This window comes from Heloderma suspectum, chromosome 7 (assembly GCF_057233095.1).
Source record: "Heloderma suspectum isolate Gila_16-S chromosome 7, 16-S_ref, whole genome shotgun sequence".
NCBI lineage: Eukaryota > Metazoa > Chordata > Lepidosauria > Squamata > Helodermatidae > Heloderma > Heloderma suspectum.
The window spans coordinates 87504422-87528765 of record NC_139464.1 but is presented as its reverse complement, the minus strand read 5'-3'; the positions used below and the strand labels follow the sequence as shown (position 1 = coordinate 87528765).

General features: G+C 42.2%; 1 protein-coding gene across 1 annotated transcript in view; it reads right to left on the bottom strand.

The window, feature by feature from the left end:
- CPED1 (cadherin like and PC-esterase domain containing 1) overlaps positions 1 to 24344 on the bottom strand; it is a 153479-nt gene that overhangs the window by 5612 nt on the left and 123523 nt on the right. Inside the window, exons 18-23 of the mRNA XM_084811823.1 lie at positions 22043 to 22160; positions 21055 to 21191; positions 12894 to 13114; positions 9830 to 9931; positions 6790 to 6877; positions 3371 to 3517 (exon numbers count right to left, since the gene is read on the bottom strand). Of these exons, the coding sequence (XP_084667949.1) occupies positions 3371 to 3517; positions 6790 to 6877; positions 9830 to 9931; positions 12894 to 13114; positions 21055 to 21191; positions 22043 to 22160 (813 nt within the window). The remainder of the gene's footprint in view (positions 1 to 3370; positions 3518 to 6789; positions 6878 to 9829; positions 9932 to 12893; positions 13115 to 21054; positions 21192 to 22042; positions 22161 to 24344) is intronic.

The following is a 24344-nucleotide window of genomic DNA, read 5'->3' as shown; positions in this document are numbered from 1 at the left end:
ATGTAGGAGAATGAAGTAAATTTTACATTCATATTTGCTTTTAATAGATCTTTGTGAAAAAGTTTCTTCCCCAGTAAACCCCCCACTCTTTCACCCAGTTCTTCCTGCCTGCCTTCATGAAAATCTCCAGTTCTTGCTCATAACAAGGCAGTGTTTACACGTGGTCCTAAGCAAAGAGCCTGACTAGGAATGTAACACAAAGTGTTCAGTGGTCTCCATAAACTGAAATAACTTGTAAAGCTTCTACAAAAACTCTAAAAACAGTAGTATACAAAATATAATTCCAGTTAAATTGTAGGGATTGATTCTGCTTAAGAGTCACTATATCACTGCACATAAATTGCTAAGAATCTCCCTACAAAGAAAGTAGCTTATAGCTCCATATATTTCAAGTGTCGCCATCAGTAATGCTACCACTATTTCCATAATACATATTTACTTTGCCCAATAGTCAGCCTAAATCAAACCAATTGGATGTTGTTAATATTTGTCAGAATAAATTATGTAATCACTTCCCTTTATTTGAGCATTGAGCTGTAAGACAACTTACACATTTCTGAAGGAAATAAAATAAATACATGTATTCAACATTTTTTGAACATTACTACTGTATCATAGAATTTTCCAGAGGTGTCACCCATTCACTGGGGAATACATTGCAGCTAATTGCTCCTATCATGTTGCCTATGCATGCCTATGCATGTAGATTTCAACAGGTTTTCTCTCACATTCAGACACCCTCCACTGTGGAAAGCATGGGTCATCCATCACTTAGCATCATCAACACTATATCATCACTCTATCCCAGGGTCTTTGGGCAATAAGATGGCAGCCATACAAAAATAAGGGGGGGGAAGCCCTCTGCATAGAAAACTTGATGTCAGGGACTAGGGTCCTAGTTTAGCCTCCCCCTGACATCTCATTTTCTATATGAATGGAAGCTGGTGAAATTGTGCTTATGTCTGTGCTAGAAAGGGTGTCGTATTTCTGTGGAGCCATTACATTACATTTAGCCCCCTGCATGTGTCTTCATATAGTAATCTCTCTGAGTACAGTCAGGCTTCCAAGCACTGTTTCTTTGTGGAATGTTGGAGGGTAGTGAATGTCTTACTTCTGAGTGCTCCGCATAGCCAATGAATCCTAACAACGCTTGCTGGATCTTCAGAAATCCAGGGCTGGGAGCCTGGGTGTAGCAATGCTGATGCTCACGTGGAGAGCATGGGGGCCTCTTTCACACTGGGCAGAGGAAATCTTGCCACCAATCAATTTCTTGCTCATCTTTCCCACTGGAAGTAGGGAATCCTTGTGACATACATTCAAGGAACAATAGGGTTCTTTTTGAAGCCTTGTTCAACAACTGTGTACAAAATCCTCTATTACTGTAAGCGGTGGCTGAGATTTCCACAAAGGGAGTCATGACGTTTTGCAGCACACAGTGTCATCTGTGTTGCCAAAGTTGCATTTCTGTGCTTCGAGGCACAGAGATGGGCTGTTGCGGCTGCCCCTTCCCATGTCTAGACAACTGAAACATTTTGACATTACGGCAGATTGACCTGTCTCCTCGAATGCTAAGCTGTTTTCAATTTGAAATGGCGCATAACTGATAATCTCTGAGTGCCCCGTCCTGCTCATCACAGTAGGAGGAATCATTCCAGTTTGAAGTCAGATACCTGAAACCAAGCAAGCTGATGCAGCTGCCTATCCTCATTTCATTGCCTTGCATCAGGTCGAGTCAAAGCAATATGCTGAAATGTTATGAAGTGCTACGCCATATTCTCCACTGAGGCTTCTTCAGAAGCACAGTTTTTCCATAAAGTATTAACTCTAAATATTGAGTGTATGTTCATAATGGCCAAAGTATTTTTGGTAGATTAAGTGATTTTAACCCTAAGCACTCCTGAGATGGACTAAGGGTTAAGGATGGCCACCTTCTGCGTAGAGCAGCTAGGTAATTTAGACTCCAGAGTTAATGGTGTTTAGATAAAGGGTGTCAAATCTCTTTCAGCCCAAGGGCTAAATTCAGTTTTGGAGAAACTCCTGGGGGGCACATTCCAGTGGTGGATGGTGGGTGGTGCTGAAGTCAAAAGGGGCAGGGGCAAAAATCCCAGCCTATTTTAGCTTAAAGCTCTTACTGCCAGTAACTAAGCTTTAGGAGAGGCATTGCAACCTTTTGGAGTGGGGAAAAAACTGCACAAAAGCTGGAAAACCACCCAACCATAGGTGGTTGGGGGAAAGGGGTGGTGCCAGGGGAAGGGGCGTGGCCATCTGCTGCACTAACTGACCCCGTCAAAAGGGGTCAGACGCCATCCTAACTGTGGCATCATCTAGCAGTTCAGGCTTTCGCAGTTATTTATTTATCTTATTTAATAGATTCACATACCGCTTACCATATTTTAAAATATCTCTAAGCAGTTTGCAAGAAAATTAAATACATTAAATACATTGTGATATACATTAAAATACATAACAATAGCTAAACATTTATATAAAACTTTGGAACCATTATTACAAACAAACTGGGCAGCACTGACAGAAGGCCTGGGTAAAGAAATGGTCTTTAATTATCACCTTAAGCATGCTACAGTTGGTGCCTCCTGAGATCATTTCCTAAGGTGGGTGCTGCCACAGAAAAGTCCCGCTTCTGGGTTGCTGTGAGATGGCATTCTGCAGATCGTGGTACAACTAGCAAGGCCTCTCTGATGATCTTAATAATTGCACAGGTTTGTATCGGGGAAGGCAATCTGCCTTCCCAAGCTGTTAAGGGACCAAGCTGTTCAGAGTTTTATATGCCAACAGCAAGACCTTGGCTCAGTAGCTAATGAGTAGCCAGTGCAATTGCTTCAACATCAGTGTCATATATGTGCATGGCTAGGTGCTCCACTCAGCATCCTAGCTGCTGCATTCTACACCAGCTCAGCTTCCGGACCAAGCACAAGGGTAGCCCCACATAAAGTGCATTACAGTTATGGTGCATGTATGTTCAGGCATAGCACTGCATATAAGTATGCACAAAATCCAATAGAGAGAAGTAATACTGAAGTGTGCCTGATCCTCACTTCAAATGAGCATAAGAAGCAGACCTTCTTCTTCCCAGCCCCTCCCCTCACCCTGCATCTCTATGCATGTTTACTCAGAAGTAAGTCTCACTGTGTGCAATCGGGCTTATTCCCTCATTAGTGTGTATAGGATTGCAGCTGAAATATTCACAGTCCTAGCAGTTGGTTGTCCCAGTGCACCTATAATGCAAATGTTTTCACTAAACTAGCCACCTTGAGTGCCATTTTTAGTGGGAAAGTGGGATATTAAACAAACAAACAATGACAACACAAATCCTCTAAATTATTCGTCAAAATGAGCAACAAATGATTACCTCATGAAAATGACATCCACATTTCCCTTGCAAAAATTCCTTGTACCGTCCCATAGTAATAATAAAAGTATCAACCACGTCATAGCCATATTGTTTTGCAGTGTTCAAAATAGCTAGATTTTCATTCCACAAATTCTGCACTTCTGCCTGCAGTTTTAATCAAGAGAACACATATTATCTTATTCATTCATTCATTCATTCATTCATTCAGACTTCAGTTAAAAAAAGACATGTTATCATGAGGTAATAAGTCTATGAATAATATGTACAGACATTTGACAGGAGAGAAGAAAACCTTAATTCTTATTTTTTATAGCCCCCCCCCCCCCCCGCAGCAAGTACTTAATCAAAGAAAGAGCATTTCCTTTCTTGCTTTTTCCCTACATAACTTCTAAGAGGCACTGTGGCATAGCAGAATAGCATAAATAAACAAGAGGAAATAATGCTTTCTTTGACTTTCATAATTAAATGCCGCATTTTCCCTGCTCTAAAAAAAAACCTCACCAAAAGTGCTGGTTAGACACAGAAGCGAAACTGGAGGGTCATGTTGTCATCTAAAGAACCCGTAAACAACCGTGAGTAGGGATTGATGAGCACATGCATGTGTAGACAGATTGCCCCTGGCCCCACCTGTGCTGCATGCCCCACATTGCTTTTCTGTCTGCACTGATGCTGTATCAGAGCTTCACAGGTTAGCACTATGCTCACCTCTCCTGTTGCTCTAGCATGCAAACCTGACTTGACTCATCACTTAGCCACACTGCTAATGTGCATTAGTATACCATGCTGAGCATTATATCCTAGCATTCACACTTTAATATGAATACATCTGGGACTTACTATACCGTTACTACATATATACTCCATCTTTCCTCCAAGGAGCTCAGGGAGGCATAAATTGTTCCCCACCCCCATAATTGGTTTACAGTAATTAACCATAGGCTTCTTTGCATGACAATGGCTGGGTTCACACAGCATGACAACCCACACTCAACCCATACTCAAGGTTGAAATGTGGCTGGTTGTGTGAATCCAGCTGCACTAACAAACCATGGTTTGTTAACCATGAACAACTGACAAAGAAAACCTATGGTTTGTTTGGTTATAAAGTGTTAGCATGGCTGGCTTCACACAACACAACAACCCACATTTCGACAACAACCCACAGTTCAACGATAACCCACACTCAACTCACACTCAACCTTGACTATGTGCTGAATGTGGGTTATTGTGCTGTATGAACACGATCATGTTGTATGAACCAGGTCAATGTCACTGCAGGAGAGTTGATTTAGCCAGCAAGCAAAACCTTTACTAATTGGATTTGGAAGGAGGAAAAAAAAATCAATAAAACTTGGGGATTCAGACAGCCTAAGAATGTAACTGAAGTGAACACATATGATTAGATCCAGACAGGTTTACATCCAGATGGAGAGCTCTTATCAATCAGACATTGTGCAGCTATTCCATCTTTATCTCAACTGATTTTTTTTTTTTCTGGTAAGAAAAAAGATGGAGGAAGTGGTGGTAAAACACGGGAGGATAACAAATAGAAGTTGGCATCATCTGGACCCCCTATAAAACGCCATGTTTGAGGCAAGGCAATTGCAGGATAAAAGCTTCAAATGGAAGCACCCTTAGAGCACAATCCTATGCATGTTTAGATAGAATACAGTCCTACAACCCAGCCATGTTGGGGAGTGCTGGGAGTTGTAGTACTTTTTCTGTCTAAACATGCATGGGATTGTGCCTTTAGTCACACTTAAAGTAGACCTGTTGCAGTCAATGGAATTTTAGCTGGTCATGACTAATTTAGCTGGACATTATTGATTTAAGTATGGATTCAACCCCTTCTCTGGTTTATCCTCCTCCCTTTCTTCTCTTTGCTCTATTTCTTTCCCTGTGTTGAATTTTGGATTGCAAGCTACACAGGGCAGGCACCTGCCTTTTTGCTGTTACTTTGCAAAGTGCCATTCATGTTGATGGCACTACATAGATGATAATGATTACATGTCGTTGTCTACATGTCATTGTGTAAACATGCTTTTAGTTTGGTGGTTAATAACTGAACAAACGGCATGGCTTAATTTGTGCCAGGAATCTGTTTTTAATGGCAAGGCTCAACCCTGGAACATATGAAGTCAGAACAGATGAAAAGGACCCTGGGTGGGTGCAGAGTACATTTCTTTCATCACTGAGTAATTATAGAGAGTCCCATCACCTAGACTTAGGGGAAAGGGCTTCTAAAACAAAGGGCCCAGACAGACTTGGCCCTGCTTTTTATTTATCCATCTTCATTGTCACACTGTACAAAGATTAAAAAAACTACACAGCCCCTGCCTACAGGCTTACAATGTGATACAGGGGTGTGCACTCTGTTCAGTTCTGGTACTCAAAACATATTCTGGGCTCAGAATCTTCCATTCTAAGTGTATTTCTTTTGCTGCAGGTTCCAGTTTGCAGCAGATTCCAGCTTGGCATTGTGGTGAAATAAATAAATAAATAAATAAGTAAATGAGAGAGAGAGAGAGAGAGAAGGTCGTACAAGCCACAAGTCTGTCTGCCCCTGATGTAATAGATATCATTTTAAAAGGGGGGGGGGGAGATAGAGATGCAAGAAGAAAATGAGCAAACTCAGGCACTAATTCTTGTTTTGTGACCAAGTGGAATGGGCAGCTACGAAGCCTAAGGCAGGGTTGCAGAACCTCTTTCAAGGGCCAAATTCCATTTCAGATATGCTTTTGAAGTCACATTCCAATGTTGGATGGGGCCAAATACAAAGTGGATGTGGCCAAAATACAAAAGTACCAGCATACTTTAGCTTAAAGCTCTTATTGCCAGTAGCTAAGCCTTAGGAGAGGCATGTCAACCTTTTTAAAATGGGGAGGAAACTCCACAAGATCCGGGAAGCCACCCAATGATTGGTGGTTGGGGGAAAGGTGGTGGGGTGAATGGAAGGGACATGGCCCTGTGGGGAACCCTGGAGGCCAGATTAGGAACCCTGGGGGGCCAGATTAGGACCTCAGGTGGGCCAGATTTGCCCCCCCCCAGGTTTAGGTACTGCACCCCTGCCTTAAGGCTTCAGTCTACATTTCTTTCACAGTTGGAATAAATTCCATTTGTTTCACCAGCATTCTCAAGCAATGGTTTAGAGTTAAATGGCCCCAAACACCAATCAAGTATGACCAAGTACTTGGATTTAAGGCCAATTTAGTAGTTAAGGAAGTAATCAACTTTAGCCCCAAACTTTGCTGCACAAGCACGCAAGTGCTTAGGAAAGGCCATACCAGCACAAGTTGACAACACATGTTATGCTGACATAGCAGTAGTGTCCCACTGGCACCACAATAGTTCTTAGGATCAGGATGTAGCTTAAAGGCAAAAGTGGTTGAATGAATTATAGCCAAAATACAACCTACCATTGACAAAGTGTGCACTCCATCCACTGGCAGATGAAAGCCCATTCCCAGGGATTTTATTACTACCAGGATATTTGAGAGATTTGCTCTATAGATCAAGTGAAATAAAATAAACATATTTTGTTTACATATTGATAAAAATGATGTACTGTAAAACTTCTCATGTCTTTATATTGTATAAATTTCAGATCCAACAAAATGCAGTTTCACAGTGCAATCCTATGCATGTTTATTCAGAAGGAAATCTCATTGGGATCAATGGCGTTTCCTCCCAGGTACATGTATATAGGATTGCAGCCTCTTGACGTGTCCTTGGCTATCAACTGAAGATATTTTTTGGTTACGTTTTGTCTCAGAGAGCTCTAGTGTGAGCTCTTTCTGATGAATGGGTTCTTTGTGCCATCCCGTATTTCACAGGTAAAATTAAGCTTGCAGGTAGGTCTGGGGATGGCACACCGGAGTGAGCAGTGAACTCTTTGGCAAGAACAGGCTCTGTGAAGATGATGGCTTGCAAACCTTCTGGAGATGGACAAGCCATCGTGTGCAGTGGCCCTCCAGTTGAAGTGGAAGCTACTTTACAGTTTAGCGTTACACCAATCCCCGGCCTGTGGAATGGGATGGAATACAAAGCCTTCTCCGCTATTGGTTAAATGGGTGACCCAGATGGAAAAGTACCAAGTGCCAAAATGGGCTCAGGGAGAGAGTTCTTGCATATTGAAGGAGGTGTATGCAAGAAAAGCCTGGGTGGGGTCCAGTTTTAAACGTGAGAAATTGGACTGGCAGAAGTGGACTGTCCTGCCCCCTCCTTCCTATGGCAGCCCCTCCAGCCCCTGAAAATACTACACAGAGAGGCAGGAGACCCTGCTAAATAGATTGAGTTGTGGTGTGTGCATGTGGGAGGGGGATCCCTAAAAACTGGGAGGAGAGACCTTCTGTGAGCAGAACCCTTCCTCTCCAGGAAGGTCCTTCCCTCTTGTGGAAGGCAGATCCTGGATCCAGCATCTGCCTCCCATGTGTGTTTATTATTATCATCATCATCATCCTCATCATCATCATCATCATTATACAAGCTCTGGCTTCCCAAGAAAATCCCAACCTTAGTGTGGGGGGGGGAGCAAGGACTGTGGACGAACAAAGCTCTTGTGATGCCTTGGACCTTGGTAATGGAGTTGGTAGTTAAACTGAAGGGAAGCAAATGGCACTTGCTTCTCTTCAGTCTGAGCCCTAAAGAGAAAAGGACCAGGCTTAGAGGAAGGCTGTCCCCTCCAAGCCTAATTTGCCTACCCTGAAGGACTGTCCCTTTGCTTTGTAAAGGATTGTGGAATGGTGGTTGGCGTCAGGGAACATGTTCTCTCAGGTGCATGATATCAACCCAGTTCTCCCCATAGGGAAGCCAATTGCAGCAGGCCCTCTGTTCAAACAGGGCGCTTCACTGGAGCAGAGGCACTGCCATAGCTTTCCACAAAAACAGCTCCATGCAGCCAGGAGGCCCAGTCTGAGGAAGGACTGCCACACACTGAAGCGGATTGCCACATGCACAGCATTTGCTGGGTCAGGAACTGGAAGTGCATCCAAGTGCAGATACAACATTTCACTGTAAGGGAAAAACTAATGGCTAAAGACTAAAATTTCAGGGTCCCTGGTATTGTATACCTGGGCACACTTACTTTAAACAGCCTCAGCTTGGCCCTGATGTAGGTGAGGTTCCTTTGGGAACACATTCACTCAGATTTACATAGCTTCTACAAATAAGGACTAAAACAATGACACAAGCAAAATGCATTTATTAAAGAAAGATAAAGAAAGTTGAACACACATGCAAACCTTCAGCCAAGCAAAGATAAAGACGTACTCACAAATCCTGCAGCTGTATGCCTACCACTCACACCTGTACTTTACCAGCAAGGGGATCCTCCTTTCTCTGGTAATGATTTGGAACTTTTTTTACAATACAGGACCTCCATGGAGGCCTTGTAACCAGGAGAAAGCCACACCCAGTCCCATTATGCATGGACTTAAATTATCTTCCAAATATGGTGACCCCCTCATTATTACATATTCTAAAATCTTTTCATCTGTTGGTTCATGTAATCTTTTAGGTCATCCTGTTCCCAGAAAGTCCATCCTTTCCCCCCCAAATTCCTATTTCTGATGTATACTGTTTGCTTTGAACTCAGCCTTAGTTCTCCTTTTATGTGGTCAATAGCTCCTTTTGCTTCCCTTTATTTCCAGACAGGGGCATCCCAAACCACAAGGTATTCTTGTCTATGACCCCTTACCCTTTACCTAGTTCCCTTATAAGGATACAGACAGCTGGAAGGTTATCATGACATCTCTTATCACTTTATATATGGCATCTAGCAAGATTCTAATCTTGCTCTCCTACTTGCCTCATTACCCCACTATTGTTAACTCCCCCCCATAAGCACTGTCTCTTACCCTTTAAACTCTAAACTCTCCATACCCCACACTGTACCCAAATGTAAATTGAAAGGCCCAAGAAAATCCTGACATCATGTCTATCCATACTACAATTCCTTCACCAAGATGTATATTCAGATGTGCAATTGTATCCCACCCCACATCCCATAGAAAGCAATGCAATATGTTCAGACCACTTCTGCAGTCAGATGAGCATTCTAATGTGCATCCAGTTTACTCTCAGTTCCTGACTATGCAACTGACATGCATGTAGAAACCTACTTCATTGGACTGGGGCATTGGCAGGGAGTGGAGAGAGAGTTCCTCCATCTCCTCCTCCTCCTCCTCCTCCTCCTCTTCCTCCTCAATTAACTATTTTTGTTTGGTTCACATGTAATAGTTAACATTTTTAAACATTGTATTTAATTTATTGTAATTTATAGTCAATACAGGCAGTGGTGTGGGAAGAATCATGCCCCAAAACGAGCATAACATGCAACGTTTTTTGGGTCTACATCTGTAAAAATGGAATAATATTGGAAATTGTTGTTAGGGCTATTAGTAGTTCTTTAAGATGATCCATACAAAAGAAAAGAAAATCTGTAGTGTTAACACTTACCGCTTCAGAACTTTTTGAATAATATGTAAGTGATTGAAATTCAGCCACTGGACACCACCAACAACTAATATAGTCTGGCCTGTATTCTCTAGTGGCTGTGATCTGAAATAAGAAATGAAAGCCCAAACCACAGAATAAATCCTGCCTCAGAATCAGAACAGATGGCAACATTTTTAGTAGCATTGCATCCCAATTCAATCAACCATGTTAGCTATCCCTGGCCACAGCGGATTGATGTCATTTTCGATTACATAATATGGCTTTGTGTATTTTTAGCTTAAGCATTTATTATTTTTTTTCTTAGTTTACTTGCACAAATCTATTAGATACATTTGGGAAAGGCAATATATTCTCTTTTGGTGCAAGGGAAGACTATTCCAGCAACACACAAGGATATCCGCATCGCACCGGCACTGGTTGCCCATGGCAGCCTCTGCAGTGGATTTATGTATGTATGTATGTATGTATTTATTTAATTTATTAATCGCCCATCTGGCCAGTCACCCAGCCACTCTGGGTGATGTACAATAATAAAAACAGTTTAAAACAATACAATTCTACACGAAAAACATCATATTTCTAAAAATACCCTAACCCACCCCAAATGCCTGCCTGAACAACCATGTTTTTAATGCATGGCGGAAGCTCATTAAAGAGGGGGCATGGCGAAGTTCCCTAGGGAGGGAGTGCTACTGGAGGCACTCCTTGAGATAGGCTGGGCTGGAACCATATAGGGTTTTAAAGGTCAAAACCAACACCTTGAATTTGGCTCGGAAAACAACTGGTAACCAGCGCAACTCCTTCAGCACCGGAGTGATGTGATGTGATCACGCTGGTGGCTGCCTTTAATCAGGCGAGCCACCGCTTCTGTACCAGGTGCAGCTTCCGAACAGTCTTCAAGGGTAACCCTACATAGAGCACATTACAGTAGTCTAAACAAGAGGAGACCAGGGCATGCACTACGGATGGGAGCAGATGGTTGGGAAGTGTCAGGAGCACCTTAGCTGCCTCTTGCAGTCCCCTCCAATAGCCAACTCAGGAGGACACAAACGACGAGGATTCTTTCCAAGGCTTTATTCCTTTATTACTTTATGACTCTTTCAGATACTAATCACTAGCGACTAAGCAAGGAACAGCACTGGGGAAAGATAGCAGAGTAGCCTAAGCTCCAGGTAAGGCAGCTGGTCCCCGTTTGAAGGAGAACCACAGGAAGACTCTGAACTTACGGGCTATGGAGAGGTCCTCCCTCTTTCCCTTGGGTCCTCGGAACACGACTGTTACTTGAGCGCCAAACAAGCAGAGCGCCTCCTTTTGGTGCCCTCCATCTGTTGCTGCTCCCTGCATCTGTGCTTCCAGTAAGCCCCCCTCCAGTGCTCTCTCACTGCCAGGGTCACTATCTATCCCAGGAATGCTGGCAGGAGGAATCTCTGCCAGCTGCTGTGCTTGTGAGAGATGAGCGAGCTCCTCTCCCATGGATTGCTGTTCTTCCTCAGAATCAGAACTGCTCTGGGGCTCTATGGGCTCAGTTTCCACCCTGACAGGAAGGTAGGGGCGCAGCCGCCATATCAGATGGAGTTGGTACAGTGCTGTCCGGCTCACAGCTGACACCTGAGCCTCCATAGACAGCTGGGAGTCTAAAATGACCCCCAGGCTGTGGACCTGGTCTTTCAAGGGTAGCCGTACCCCATTCAACACCAGGTCATCATCCCCCAACCTCCTCTTGTCTCCCACCAAAAGTACCTCGGTCTTGTCAGGGTTCAGCTTCAGCTTATTCCTCCCCATCCAGCCACTCACCGTCTCCAGACATTTGGACAGGGATTCTACGGCCAACCTTGGTGAAGATTTGAACGAGAGGTAGAGCTGCGTGTCATCCACATATTGATGACACCGCACCCCAAACCTCCTGATGATAGCCCCTGGTGGCTTCACATAGATATTAAATAGCATTGGGGAGAGGATGGAACCCTGTGGCACCCCACAAGTGAGCGGCCATGGGTCTGAAACCTCCTCTCCCAGTGCTATCCTCTGGTACCTGCCAGAGAGGAAGGACTGGAACCACTGTAATATGGTGTCTCCAATGCCCAACCCCTCCAGGCAGTCCAGGAGGATAGTGTGGTCAACGGTATCAAAAGCCACTGAGAGGTCGAGGAGAACAAGGAAGGAGCATTCGCCCCTATCCAGAGCCCTCCTCATATCATCCACCAAGGAGAGCAAGGCCGTTTCTGTCCCATGCCCAGGCCTGAAGCCTGACTGAAATGGATCTAGATAATCGGCTTCTTCCAAGTGTGCCTTCAACTGAATCGCCACCACCCGCTCAATCACTTTGCCCAAAAATGGCAGATTCAAGACTGGATGAGTTGTTCAGAACTTGGGGATCCAAGGCGGGCTTCTTTAAGAGTGGTCTTATCACTGCCTCCTTGAGGGCTGATGGCATCACTCCCTCCTCAAGGGTGGCATTCACCACTGCCCTGATCCCTTCACCCAATCTCTCTCTGCAGCCCATAATGAGCCAAGATGGGCAAGGATCAAGTAAGCAGGTGGTCAGCCTTAGAGGTGAAAGCACCTTGTCCACTTCATCAGAAGGAAGAAGCTGGAACCTATCCCATAAACTTTTTTCTGTTTTCTTCCCTATGCCAAAATCACCATTGATTGATTGATTGATTGATTGATTGCATTTGTATCCTGCCCTATATCACTAAGATCTCAGGGCGGCGTACAGATAAAATCAATTTAAACAGTACCATCAGTACCCAAGAATACTTTTGATCAACAACTTTGGGGTTTGGAGCAGGAGAGGAGAAGAAGAAATTCTCTGTAATATCTCTACACAGGGAAAGTGTGATGTAGACTGAGAGGGAGTTACTGCAGCTCTGAGTTGTAGCAGCCCCTTCTTGCCAACAGCACAGTCATTGTATAATGTTTTTCCCAAAGACTTTGAATCTCACACAAATTCCTTCCCACATATAGCTTTAGAACGCTGGCACAGACAGACTGTGCACTAGGAAAATTAATGAATTACTGTCAAAAATGCAAGGATACCTTGCCAACGTATGTTCTACTGTACCTGAGTAGCAGCTGCTCTAGAGCTTCTTCAAATGTTGGTCTTTGGTTTACATTGATCCAAAACTGGGGGTAATACGAGTAGCTAATAAAAGTGTTCCCATTGTTTACATTATGATAAAACTTCATGTCATGAGCCTTTTGCCACTCTTGAAGGGTCTCATTCACTCTCTCTATCAAATAATACATCATCCCTCTGTTAGTTGAATCACCAATGAAAAGAACCTTTAAAGGCAAGAACCATACAGCATTTAATGTCTAGGTTTGATTACATTAGTGGAACTAAAGCAACGTAAATCTATATGCTTTGGTTTAATCAGGTTGTGCAATGGGGATATACATCATAAATATATTACAGTAACTTTCCTCATGCTGGGTCACCTGTAGCATAAGTATCCAGTCCCACTTTCCAGGTATTTGTATTCCAGTTCTACTTCTGGCAAGGATAAAATGTCCCTAGAAGTATTTGTTCTGTGATCTGTAACTGACTTTCCCCTTTAACGACTCTCTGGTTTGAAATAACAGAACACACTGTTCTAGCAAAAGAGAAGGAGAAGTGTGGCTAAAGTAGAGATGTGTGATGTGAATTCTGCAGTCATGTTGTGCATGTGCCACAATGGCTAAAGAGGATACATATAGCCATAACAGTAATTTAAAGCTGAGCTTATGAAAAATCTGCCATCTGTACCTCCAGCCAAGTGACTAGAACCAGTATTTATCATGTCTCTATTGTCCCTAGATTTCTAAACAGTTTTGATGTCATGCCTCTATTGTCCTAGATTTCTTAACAGTTTTGAGGGGTTGTGTATGTGTAACTCTGCATTTATCCGCCTGGTCAGAGGCTATTGATTTTTGCCTGCTCATTCAGCTGCAAGTGCCATGCAGAAAGCTTTGAAGTGGCTTCCAGTTATTCAAATCAGGCCTAAGGTGAGTCGCTATTTGCTATTCCATTAACAACTTCATATTCTTGTGCTTCAAAAAGGTTCCCCCTCTCTTTAAGTTTGAGTCTAGGGGCAGTATCCAACGGGGCCATCATACAAGCAGCCCCTCCTGTTCTGTTGCATGAGCGGGACCCACTGTGTGCACAACAAACATTTAGCACTTCTGAGAGCAACAGAAATGAGTGGAAATGCTTGCTTCTGGAACCAGGCAGGTAGCGGAGCTTGCAGAAGGGAAGTCTGGTGACCTGTCCAAATCCAGGAATGAGCGTTTCTGCTCATTTCAGAGCTTCTATAGGATGCATTACATTTCCAGTGCACAAGAGGTGGATCCTGGTCGTGCAATGGAATCTGGTGAGGGGCTGCTTGTGCAATGGCCCCATGTGATACTGCCCCAGATCTTCCCTTTATGAAGTGGCAACAACTGAATTGCATTATGCTGGCGACATCTAGGCCAAAATTCATGGGTTCAGAACCCTATCTTTAAACATGTAAAGTGGGGGCATCCTAATCACATCCATGTGGAGGTTTCTGAACCGTCCCACAACCTTCCAGTTTCCTGCCAGTGCCTTATCTCCCATATTTTCTTTCCGTTTCCAATACTTGAACCTGGATTGTTGACTGTTTGCAGTGGCGGTGGTGGAATTACCTCAGGAGATGGACTTCAAGAGAAAATGCAGAGGCTGGCGGGAGGTTACAGCTATCCTTCCCCTTGTACTTTAAATCACATGCCAAACATCACTTTATACATGATTAGGGCAGACCCACTGTTGGAGGCAAAGATCTGCTGCCATCACATCTGGATTGGTTTGGCCCTTTCAGTTTCACTTAGGGCTGGTTTTACCAAGTGGCTACCAAGAGCAGTACATTATAGAGGATAATACAATTTCTATATAAAAGAAGATGACCTTAATACATGCTGCTGCTGTCCAGGAACAGCAATAGGGTGGGATAAAAGGGCAGTTGGTCTAATGCTATGTCTGCAAGGACATGTAATGGAACATAGGAACACAGGAAGCTGCTTTATACTCAGTCAGACCGTTGGTCCATCTAGCTCAGTACTGTTGATACTGACTGGCAGAGGCTCTCTAGAATTTTAGGTATAGGGTTCCTTCCTGACCCTACCTGGAGATGCTGGAAATTGAATCTGGGACCTTCTGCATGCCAAGAGTGTGCTCTACCACTGACCCACAGCTCTTGCCTCTGAAGGGCCAGACAACAGTACTAGTAAGAGAGAGGGGTATCTCACAAGTACTGTTCTTGCTACTTATCTTCTATTATACAGCACTTTTAAAAATGTGCAAAATGCCTTAGAATCATCGTTGTGCAGTAAGTCACTTTGGTTCCCATTTTACAAATGAGAAACTGAGTCGGAGAGGTAGCATTATGCACACAGTAAACCAGTAGGATGGAATGGAAACTAAACACTGGTCTGTTATTACATGGTCCAGTTCTCTGTCCATCAGACCACATGGACTCATCACATGAAATAATTTGGATTCAAGAATATGAAATCATTAATATCCTGCTCAAAGCTATAACAATAGTCATATTGGCCTGTATTGTAGAAGACTTTGTTGCAGCATGACTTCAAACTCAAACTTAAGTAGAATGAAATCATTACTTGATAAGTGTGAACTCAGTGAATGTAGAAGGGATTCAGTGTTTTCTGTTTCAAGGACTAAGCATGAAAAAATCCCATTATGTCTAGAAAATGGCAATAAATCATAAAATATGATTGGGAATAAACTGTACAATAAGAATGGAATTCATTTGCTTAGCCAGAAATATATTTATATATATTTCTAAACTTAGAAATATATATGTTCCTATTTTAGCAGGTGAATTTTAAATACTTTAGCAAATACTGTTTTTTATATTTTCTTTTCATAATTATACATTGCTGAGGACATTTTATTAAAACATTAAAATGTAAATTCCTTTTTTAGAGTGATAAATAAAATGTATGCTTCGTCCCCTTTCACTTCCAATGTAATTGTGCAATTATGTATACCTGGTTATTATTCATGACCTATTTCGTGTTTCAACTTTTTCTGAAATGTTGCCTCGTACAATAATTAAAGTGTTATGCTTCAGCAGATCATAAAACTATTACGATAAGAGTTAATTAACCATAAAGGTATATGAAGTTTTGTCATACAGATGTAAAATAGATTAAACCACTTTTTATGTGGATTTTACTGTTTTTTTCTATCCAGTTAAATTCATGTCATTCCCAAGTGGTTACAAGCTAACAGATGTAATATAGCCTTCATACAGTTTGCATTAATAATGAGTTCAAAGACAAATTCTGACATATAATATGAAATGAGTAAAAAAAAACAAAACAAAAAAATGTTCCCAACCATCTCTTTCATTCTCGTCATATGACTAATTAACTTTGCTAACACACCATTAATCTACATAGGCCCTCTTATAAAATGCTTTAGGGAATTTATAACCCCTTTTTCATGTCTCAGCCAAACTGTGTCTATTCTTTCACCACAGGTGGTCCTGAGTTAGTACTGACAGAAATAACTCAAGGGTGATGTCACATGCAGGAAAATGAAAAAGTGATTCTGATAAAGGCAATTACAACTGTTAGTAGAAAACGAAGCTAAGGTGAGCTAACAATCCATTCCTGAACACATTCATTGGTTCCCTTCCCATTGAACTTGCATTCATTGGGCAGCCTGATCAGCTGTGGAATAAAGTGCCTTGACACATACAGCAGAGACATCAAGCTTTGCCTGTTCCTGTCAGCATTATACTCCAGTTTGACTTGCAGGAAGTTATCTGCAGTTACAACATCAGATTTTTAGAGATAATTTAATACTGTACATTTGTTTCCCATATTTTAATAAAAGATGTGTAAGCCTGTGATGAGTGACTTCACAATAGATTTACAGCCTCAGGGAGAAGACCTTATCAAAGGACACATGAGGTTGGATCCAAAGCAGTGTGAGCAGGAATGCTACTTGAGCATTCCTTGAGGAGGCGGACAAGGTGCTTGGCCAAGTCCGATCGACCACTTGTGTGCTTGACCCTTGCCCTTCATGGCTTATTAAATCAAACAAGGAGGGGTTGTCCGGCTGGGTCCAGGAGGTTGTAAATTCCTCCTTGAGAGAGGGAGTGGTGCCTGCCGCTTTAAAAGAGGCAGTAATTAGACCACTCCTGAAAAAGCCTAACCTGGACCCAGAGGATGTTAACAATTATAGGCCAGTGGCCAACATCCCCTTCCTGGGCAAGGTGCTTGAGCGGGTGGTTGTAGGACAGCTCCAGGCACTCTTGAATGAAACGGATTATCTAGATCCATTTCAATCGGGAAATGGATTTCAATGAAATGGATTTCAATGAAATGGATTTCAATCCATTTCAATCGGGCTTCAGGCCTGGTTTTGGAACGGAAACTGCCTTGGTCGCCCTGTGGGATGACCTCTGCCGGGAGAGGGACAGGGGGAGTGCGACCCTGTTGATTCTCCTGGACCTCTCAGCGGCTTTCGATACCATCGACCATGGTATCCTTCTGGATAGGTTGTCTGGGTTGGGAGTAGGAGGCACTGCACTACAGTGGTTCCGCTCCTACTTGGATGGCCGATTTCCAGAAGGTGGTGCTGGGGGATTACTGCTCTGTGCCATGGCAATTGTGCCATGGGGTTCCACAGGGCTCTATTTTATCCCCCATGCTGTTTAACATCTACATGAAACCGCTGGGGGAGGTTATCCGGAGGTGTGGGCTGAGGTGCCATCAATATGCAGATGACACCCAGCTCTACCTCTCTTTTACATCAAAACCCGGTGAGGCAGTGAATGTTCTGAATCAGTGCCTGGGCACGGTAATGGACTGGATGAGGGCTAATAAACTGAAACTCAATCCAGACAAGACGGAGGTACTGTTAGTGGGTGGTTCGTCTGCCCGGCTAGGTGATATTCAACCTGTTCTGGAGGGGGTTGCACTCCCCCTAAAGGATCAGGTTCGTAGTTTGGGGGTGCTCTTGGATCCAGAACTGTCACTTGAGGCACAGGTGAACTCAGTGGCATGGAGCACTTTTTATCAGCTTAGGCTGGTATACCAACTACACCCTTATCTGGACAGAGATAGCCTTGCTACAGTTATCCATGCTCTGATAACTTCTCGTCTGGATTACTGCAATGCGTTATACGTGGGGCTGCCTTTGAAAACGGTCCAGAAACTTCAGCTGGTCCAAAATAGGGCAGCAAGATTGTTAACAGGGACTGGCCTGCGAGCTCATATCACGCCGGTACTTTTCCAGCTGCACTGGCTGCCAGTCCATTTTCGGGCCCGATTCAAAGTGCTGGTGTTAACATTCAAAGCCCTTAACGGCTTGGGGCCAGGTTACCTGAAGGATCGCCTCCTCCCATATGTGCCTGCCCGGACCTTAAGATCATCATCAGCGCCCCTTCTCCGTGAGCCCCTGCCAAAGGAAGTGAGGCGGGTGGCTACTAGGAGGAGGGCTTTTTCTGCTGTGGCACCCCGGCTCTGGAATGAGCTCCCTAGTGAGGTTCGCCTGGCGCCTACATTGTATTCCTTTCGGCGCCAGGTGAAGATCTTTTTATTTTCCCAGGCATTTTAGCATTTTAGCTTTCTAAATTTTTATCTTTGCTGTTTTAAATCTGTATTTTAAACTCCTGCACTCCTGCTAGGTTTTATTGTGGTTGTATTGTTTTATTGTGGTTTTAATGTTCTGTATATTTTAAATTGTTTTATTGTGTGTTGCTTGGATTTAATTTTTGTGAACCACCCAGAGAGCTTCGGCTATTGGGCGGTATAGAAATGAAATAAATAAATAAATAAATAAATAAATAAATGAGCAGCAGGACTCTGCTGACCCCCTCTCCTCACCATAACCCCCTACACTTCCAAAACACCTCTACTAAGGATCAGGGGATTTTCTAGAATGGTGTGGGAAGTGGTATAGAGGAGGTTCCTTGTGTGAGTAGAAATGTCTAGAACTTGTTACAAGAGCAGGTTAGGATCCGAGCTGTGGTAATTTTAGGGATGTATGAGAATTCAGTTTGGGGGGTGATATCTTGATGGTTTTTACCAGTTCAGTCCTGGCAGATTTCACTCTTGTTTCCCACCACTGGCATTGGCTTGATCTGTAGAGAGTTGATCGAATATACAGATTTGTTTTTTTTTTAATGGCAGTGGCAATTTGAGCAAATAGGATCATTTCTTTTTTTAAATCTAGGTCTTGTGATTTGCGCAAATTAGATCATGTCTTTTCAAAATTATTTTTCAGGTATTTAAATTAGTGCAAATAGAATTGTGTTTTTTATGTTATTTTTTTGGACAATTTGCACAATTTGCACAAGTGGGATTGTTTTGTTTTTAATATTTTTTTATTAATAATAATATTAAGTGCCAAAGTGGAGGATGAAATTGGCAAGTTCTTTGACAAGTAGGGACTATGTCTCTGCTAGTCTAAATAGTGTGTGGAGAGGATGAAACTGACAAGGATATTTACAACAGAAACACAGAGTGGACAGGTGGACTTGCAAAAGACCATATATATGGTCATTATGGGATCAGTTCACACACACATATACACATATACACACACACACATATATACACACATACACATATACAATGACCCCATTTGCACAAATTTAAATACCAGAAAGAAACCACGATCTTATTTGTGCAAATGTAAAGACTATAATAATAATAATAATAATATCCCATTTGCACTCATTTAAAGACCTGAAAATAATAACAATTAAAAAGTGATCACATTTGTGCAAATCACAGGACCTGAAATATTTATTTATTTATTTAATGTGTGCAAAAAAAGTATGAACATTTGCAGAGGAGAAAAAAATCCACTACAGTCCAAGGCTGCTTAATGGAATGGAAACACTGCAAAATCCTGTCAGGCTTAAATGGGATGGAATTTGCAGCGTTGCACATCCTTAGGCAATTTAGCATAAAAAATTATATTTGACTTGGGTTTTAGGATCCAGTTATTAAACTGGAACACTGACTCTTTCTCTTTTAATGCTGTAATTCCCCTCATAAGGGCAAGGTTAAATCAGAAAAAGACCAAAGTGCCGTAGCTAAGGTTTTCTTTTTACTTTCATAAACAGGACCCTAACTTTGTAAGGAAATAGGCTCACTCTGTCTAGAATAATTCTTTTTTGTGATTAAATTACAGCAGTGAAATTGGATATAGATTATGGCCCAGATTTCAGACTATATAATTCAGTGTATGTCCCTTGATAGAGAGAGGAAAAAAAGGATAGTTAAATGGAATTGAAGGATCATGTTCTAAAGGAGTAGTCAGAAAAAGAATTAATATATATAATAATACATATATGGATTATATATTCTAGCTATTCCACAGCAGCCATTCCATTTGGCTGCATCAGTAGGAGAGGTAAGTAAGGCACGGAGGCCTCCTTTATTGGCTCAACTAGAACCAATTGCTGTTTGGCTTCTCCCATCCTGCACGTGTCTCCTGCAGTTCCATTATGTGACCATTATGTAGTGTGTGTATGAGTGTGTGTGTGTTAGAGAGAATGCACATCCTTACGTATGTATTTATTTTAGATCTTTGTTAACTCAAGGGATTGTTTTTCTTGGGTTTATCTCTAAGTACGCTTTCTTAATTTAGATAACGTGAGGCAAACTCTGTAATGCTTTATTACTTACTTCTGGAAACTTGTATCACCAGATAATTGTACTTGAGCCACAGATCTCTGTCAAATGTTAGACAGCCATGCCATGCCTATCAAGAAGACACTGCATTTCCAAGCAGCCATCTTAGAATCTTCACTATAAGAAAAGTCAGTCTAGTGAGGTCCGTCTGAGACCTGCACAAGAAGGTGAAAGAAGTCTTGATAAGATTAGTAGGCAGAAGCAATGCCATGCACTAGGTAACCAGCAAAAGAAACAGAGTTCATGCAAAGTGTGTCAATCTGTAACAATAATACATAGCAGTTCTTCATCTGAAACATGTCACATCCAATACTTAGGTGGTATGTGGACACATTTTATTCACTATTTGAATGCTGTCAAGTGAAGACCTATTAAAAATAGCAGTGTTATAGTTTAAGGGGGATAATTGTGGTGTTTCCATTGTAATACAAATGTTATTTGAATAAATTAATAATCGTGTGAATCCATGCATACACATACCTTAAGTGAAATGATAAATGGATTTCCTTTTAATACAGCTTACCTGTACAAAAATTATAACATACCTTTTTGTTTTCTACACATAGTTGAAGTTCTGATTTGTTCAGGACAGGATATTGACAATTGTGTGGCTGCCATGTTATTTGTCTCCAGTCACAGGTTCTGTTGTCTGAACAACTAAGACAAGGCACAATCCATTGTCCTAGAAAACAGATTATTATCATGCTCTGGACTCTTGTTAAGCATACTTGTATTTGCTACTAATGGGAGGAGATGCCCTTGAATACAACGAAACTTTTTCCTACCACCCCTGGGAAGAGATTTACTTATGAACAGGAGGAACCATAGGCAGTGCTTAGCACAAAGAGATCTTCTGTTCGCCTGCCAAAAAGTGAAATGTTTAATGAAGAATGGAGAATGTCACCCAGTAGGGAAGATTACTTCTTGCTGCTGTCAGAAAACAAAATAGCAACTAAAGGATGGTTCACACGTGCATACTCAGCACTTGATAGCAGCAAGAAGTAATGCTTTGCATTTGTGAATGGGTCATAGATCAAACACCACATATAGAATGTTCATATCACTTTATATTTCACAAAGACTGAGATTCAGATACAATGTTTGGTCATGGAGACAGTTCATTAATTCATACATTTTTCTGAGAGTCATCAAGTGTTGAACAATCAAGGGAGGTATATGCATATGTGCACAAGTAAGTCCTACTTTGCTCAATGGACTTACTCCCAGATAGGATTAAGCACTGGAATACCTAGGAATAGTAAGGAATTATCAAGGAATAATAAACTGCATGGGTGCTGGCAATATTAAAACATAATTAGACATTCAACATTCATTTATTTCTTAAGAAGCACACAGAATTCCTTCTGACCTAATCTTGCCAGGTCTTAAGAATGTATGTAAGTTTATTGTCTGATCTTTTTTTTTCTTTTCTTTTTTAACACCTTAATGTGGCTTCCCATGGCAGACTTAAAAGAACATCCATACTAGCAGGGATAAGAATGTATTTCTGAACATGTAGAAAATTTCATGTACCTTTCATGTCCCCCATTTCACATGTTTTCAACTGTGGCTGTGAAATGGTTGTCAGATATTCAGCAGAGAGAGGTTGCAAACCGCAGGATTCCTCTGGATGAATTACTGAGCCACAATCCTGAATTAAAATGTAAAAACACGCTTGGTTAATATATAGCTATTACTCAGTAATGTCACATATGAGGTATACTGGACAGTACAAGGATAAAATAAAAGGACAGTTAAGAGGAATGTGACAGAGGTGGTGGTTCTTTTCTGATTCCTGCTGTTCAACAGAGTTGGCTGGTCCTGAAGCATACCCAAAATTAAACAAACACAGTTAATCCCAAATCTGCAATGTCATTTTATGTCCACTAGTGAAAGGCCCATCCTGTGTATCCACACAGTCAAAATACTGCTGCTATGATAAATCTACTGTAGAACAAGAGGGTGTCTCCATGACAACAGAGGGAGAAGGAAGGAGTGGCCTACACACATTTTTCAAGGAGCTGGTTTTGGCCTAGGCAGGTCTCCACGAGTGAGTACATTGCACCATTCTAAGTCATTTCACAGAACATACTTCTGGGTAGGGTTGGGGTTGGAGTTAATGTCATCTGATGGTCAAGGGCTGCTCAACCAATAAGAGAGGCTCCCCCCCAGGCTCTCCCCCCTTTCTTCTTCTTCTTCTTCTTCTTCTTCTTCTTCTTCTTCTTCATTACAAACCTCATTGAGCACAATGGGAGTTACTTCTGAGTAGACACTAATTGGTTTGTGCTGAGAAAGACATGCAAGGGAAACACAGGGTTGGGAAACCAGCCCCTTTCTAACCTGAAGCTGCCAGGAACTAAGGTTTGAATTAGTTACTTCCAATATGCGCATTCAGGGGACAAGCATCATTGACAAGAAGTAGAGTTACTTCCTAGTAGACACACTTATGTTTGTGCTGGGAAAGACACGCAGGTAAAACCAGATCCTTTTCTAACCTGATGGTGTGTAGGATTGCTGGTGTATCCCTAAAGACCACAACACGCAGCCAGCTCAGAGTAAATCGCTGATGGAGACACCCCCCCAAGTATAACACAGTTATAATCTTTCATTTTGGTTTGTAAAGTTATCCTCAAGACAAAAAAACAAAACATAGGAAGCTGGACCATTGGTCCATCTAGCCCAGTTCTGTTGACACTGACTGGCAGTGGCTCTCCAGGGTTTCAGGCAGGAATTTTTTCAACCCTACCTGGAGATGCTGGGGATTAAACTTTGGACTACTTCAGAGCAGTTGCTCTACCACTGAGCCATGGCAGTGTGGCCATGTCACTGGACTTCTGAACACATTTTAATTTCTGGTCAAGAAATACCAAAGACCAAAGGAATAATTCAATTGATTTCACTTGCAGAAATTATACACATGATGGCCTTTTGGAGAGCAGGCAGCTGATTCCAAGAGTTTCACCTGCATATATATATATATATATATATATATATATATATATATGGAATATATGTTGAACATGTTATCAGGGCAAGCCCAAGACATTTTGCTGCCTGAGGTAATGGACACATTGGCTCCTTTCCTCCCATTCCCTGTACAAAAGCTGATTGGACTGGCTGTTAAATCTCACTTCAACACCGGTGGTGAGACTGTACCTGAGGGAAGCAGGCTAGATTAGAGGGTACAACAAAGGACATATTTCACACACATCTCTGTCCTCCATCACTTTGCTGCTACTTGCTGCCCCCCGGTACCTGGTGTCTGAGGTGGTTGCTGCACTCTGCCTAATGGTAGGGCTGGCTCTGAATGTTATGTTGGAATACAAATTCTACTAGGGTTATCTATTCCATCATCACCTTGTGTATCACTTCAGTCAGAATTTGCCCAGTGTTCTCTTTTTACAATTGTCCTTTTAGTATTATATGGATAAGAGAAAATTACAGTGCAATGTTTTTAGTGTCATATGGGCCAATATACTATTAATGTACTATTTTGTTTTGTGGTTATTACCCACCTTGGAGGCCCCATTGGATAGAAACCTGGCCCAGAAATGTTAAAATTAGTTAATAAAAAAATGCTAAATGTTGGAGACTCCTCTTGTATTTGGGGGAGGGCTGTAGCTCAGTGGTACAGCCCTCCCCCAAATGGTACCTGCTTTGCACACAGAAGGTCTCAGGTTCAATTCCAGACATCTCCAGGTAGGCCTGGCAAAGACTCCTGTCTGAAACCTGAATCCAGTCAGTGAAGATAGCACTGAAGCAATGGTCTGTCTTGGTATAAGGCAGCTTCTTCTGGAGGTCAGTGCACTTTTCTTTTGTGAAACTGTTAGGAGGC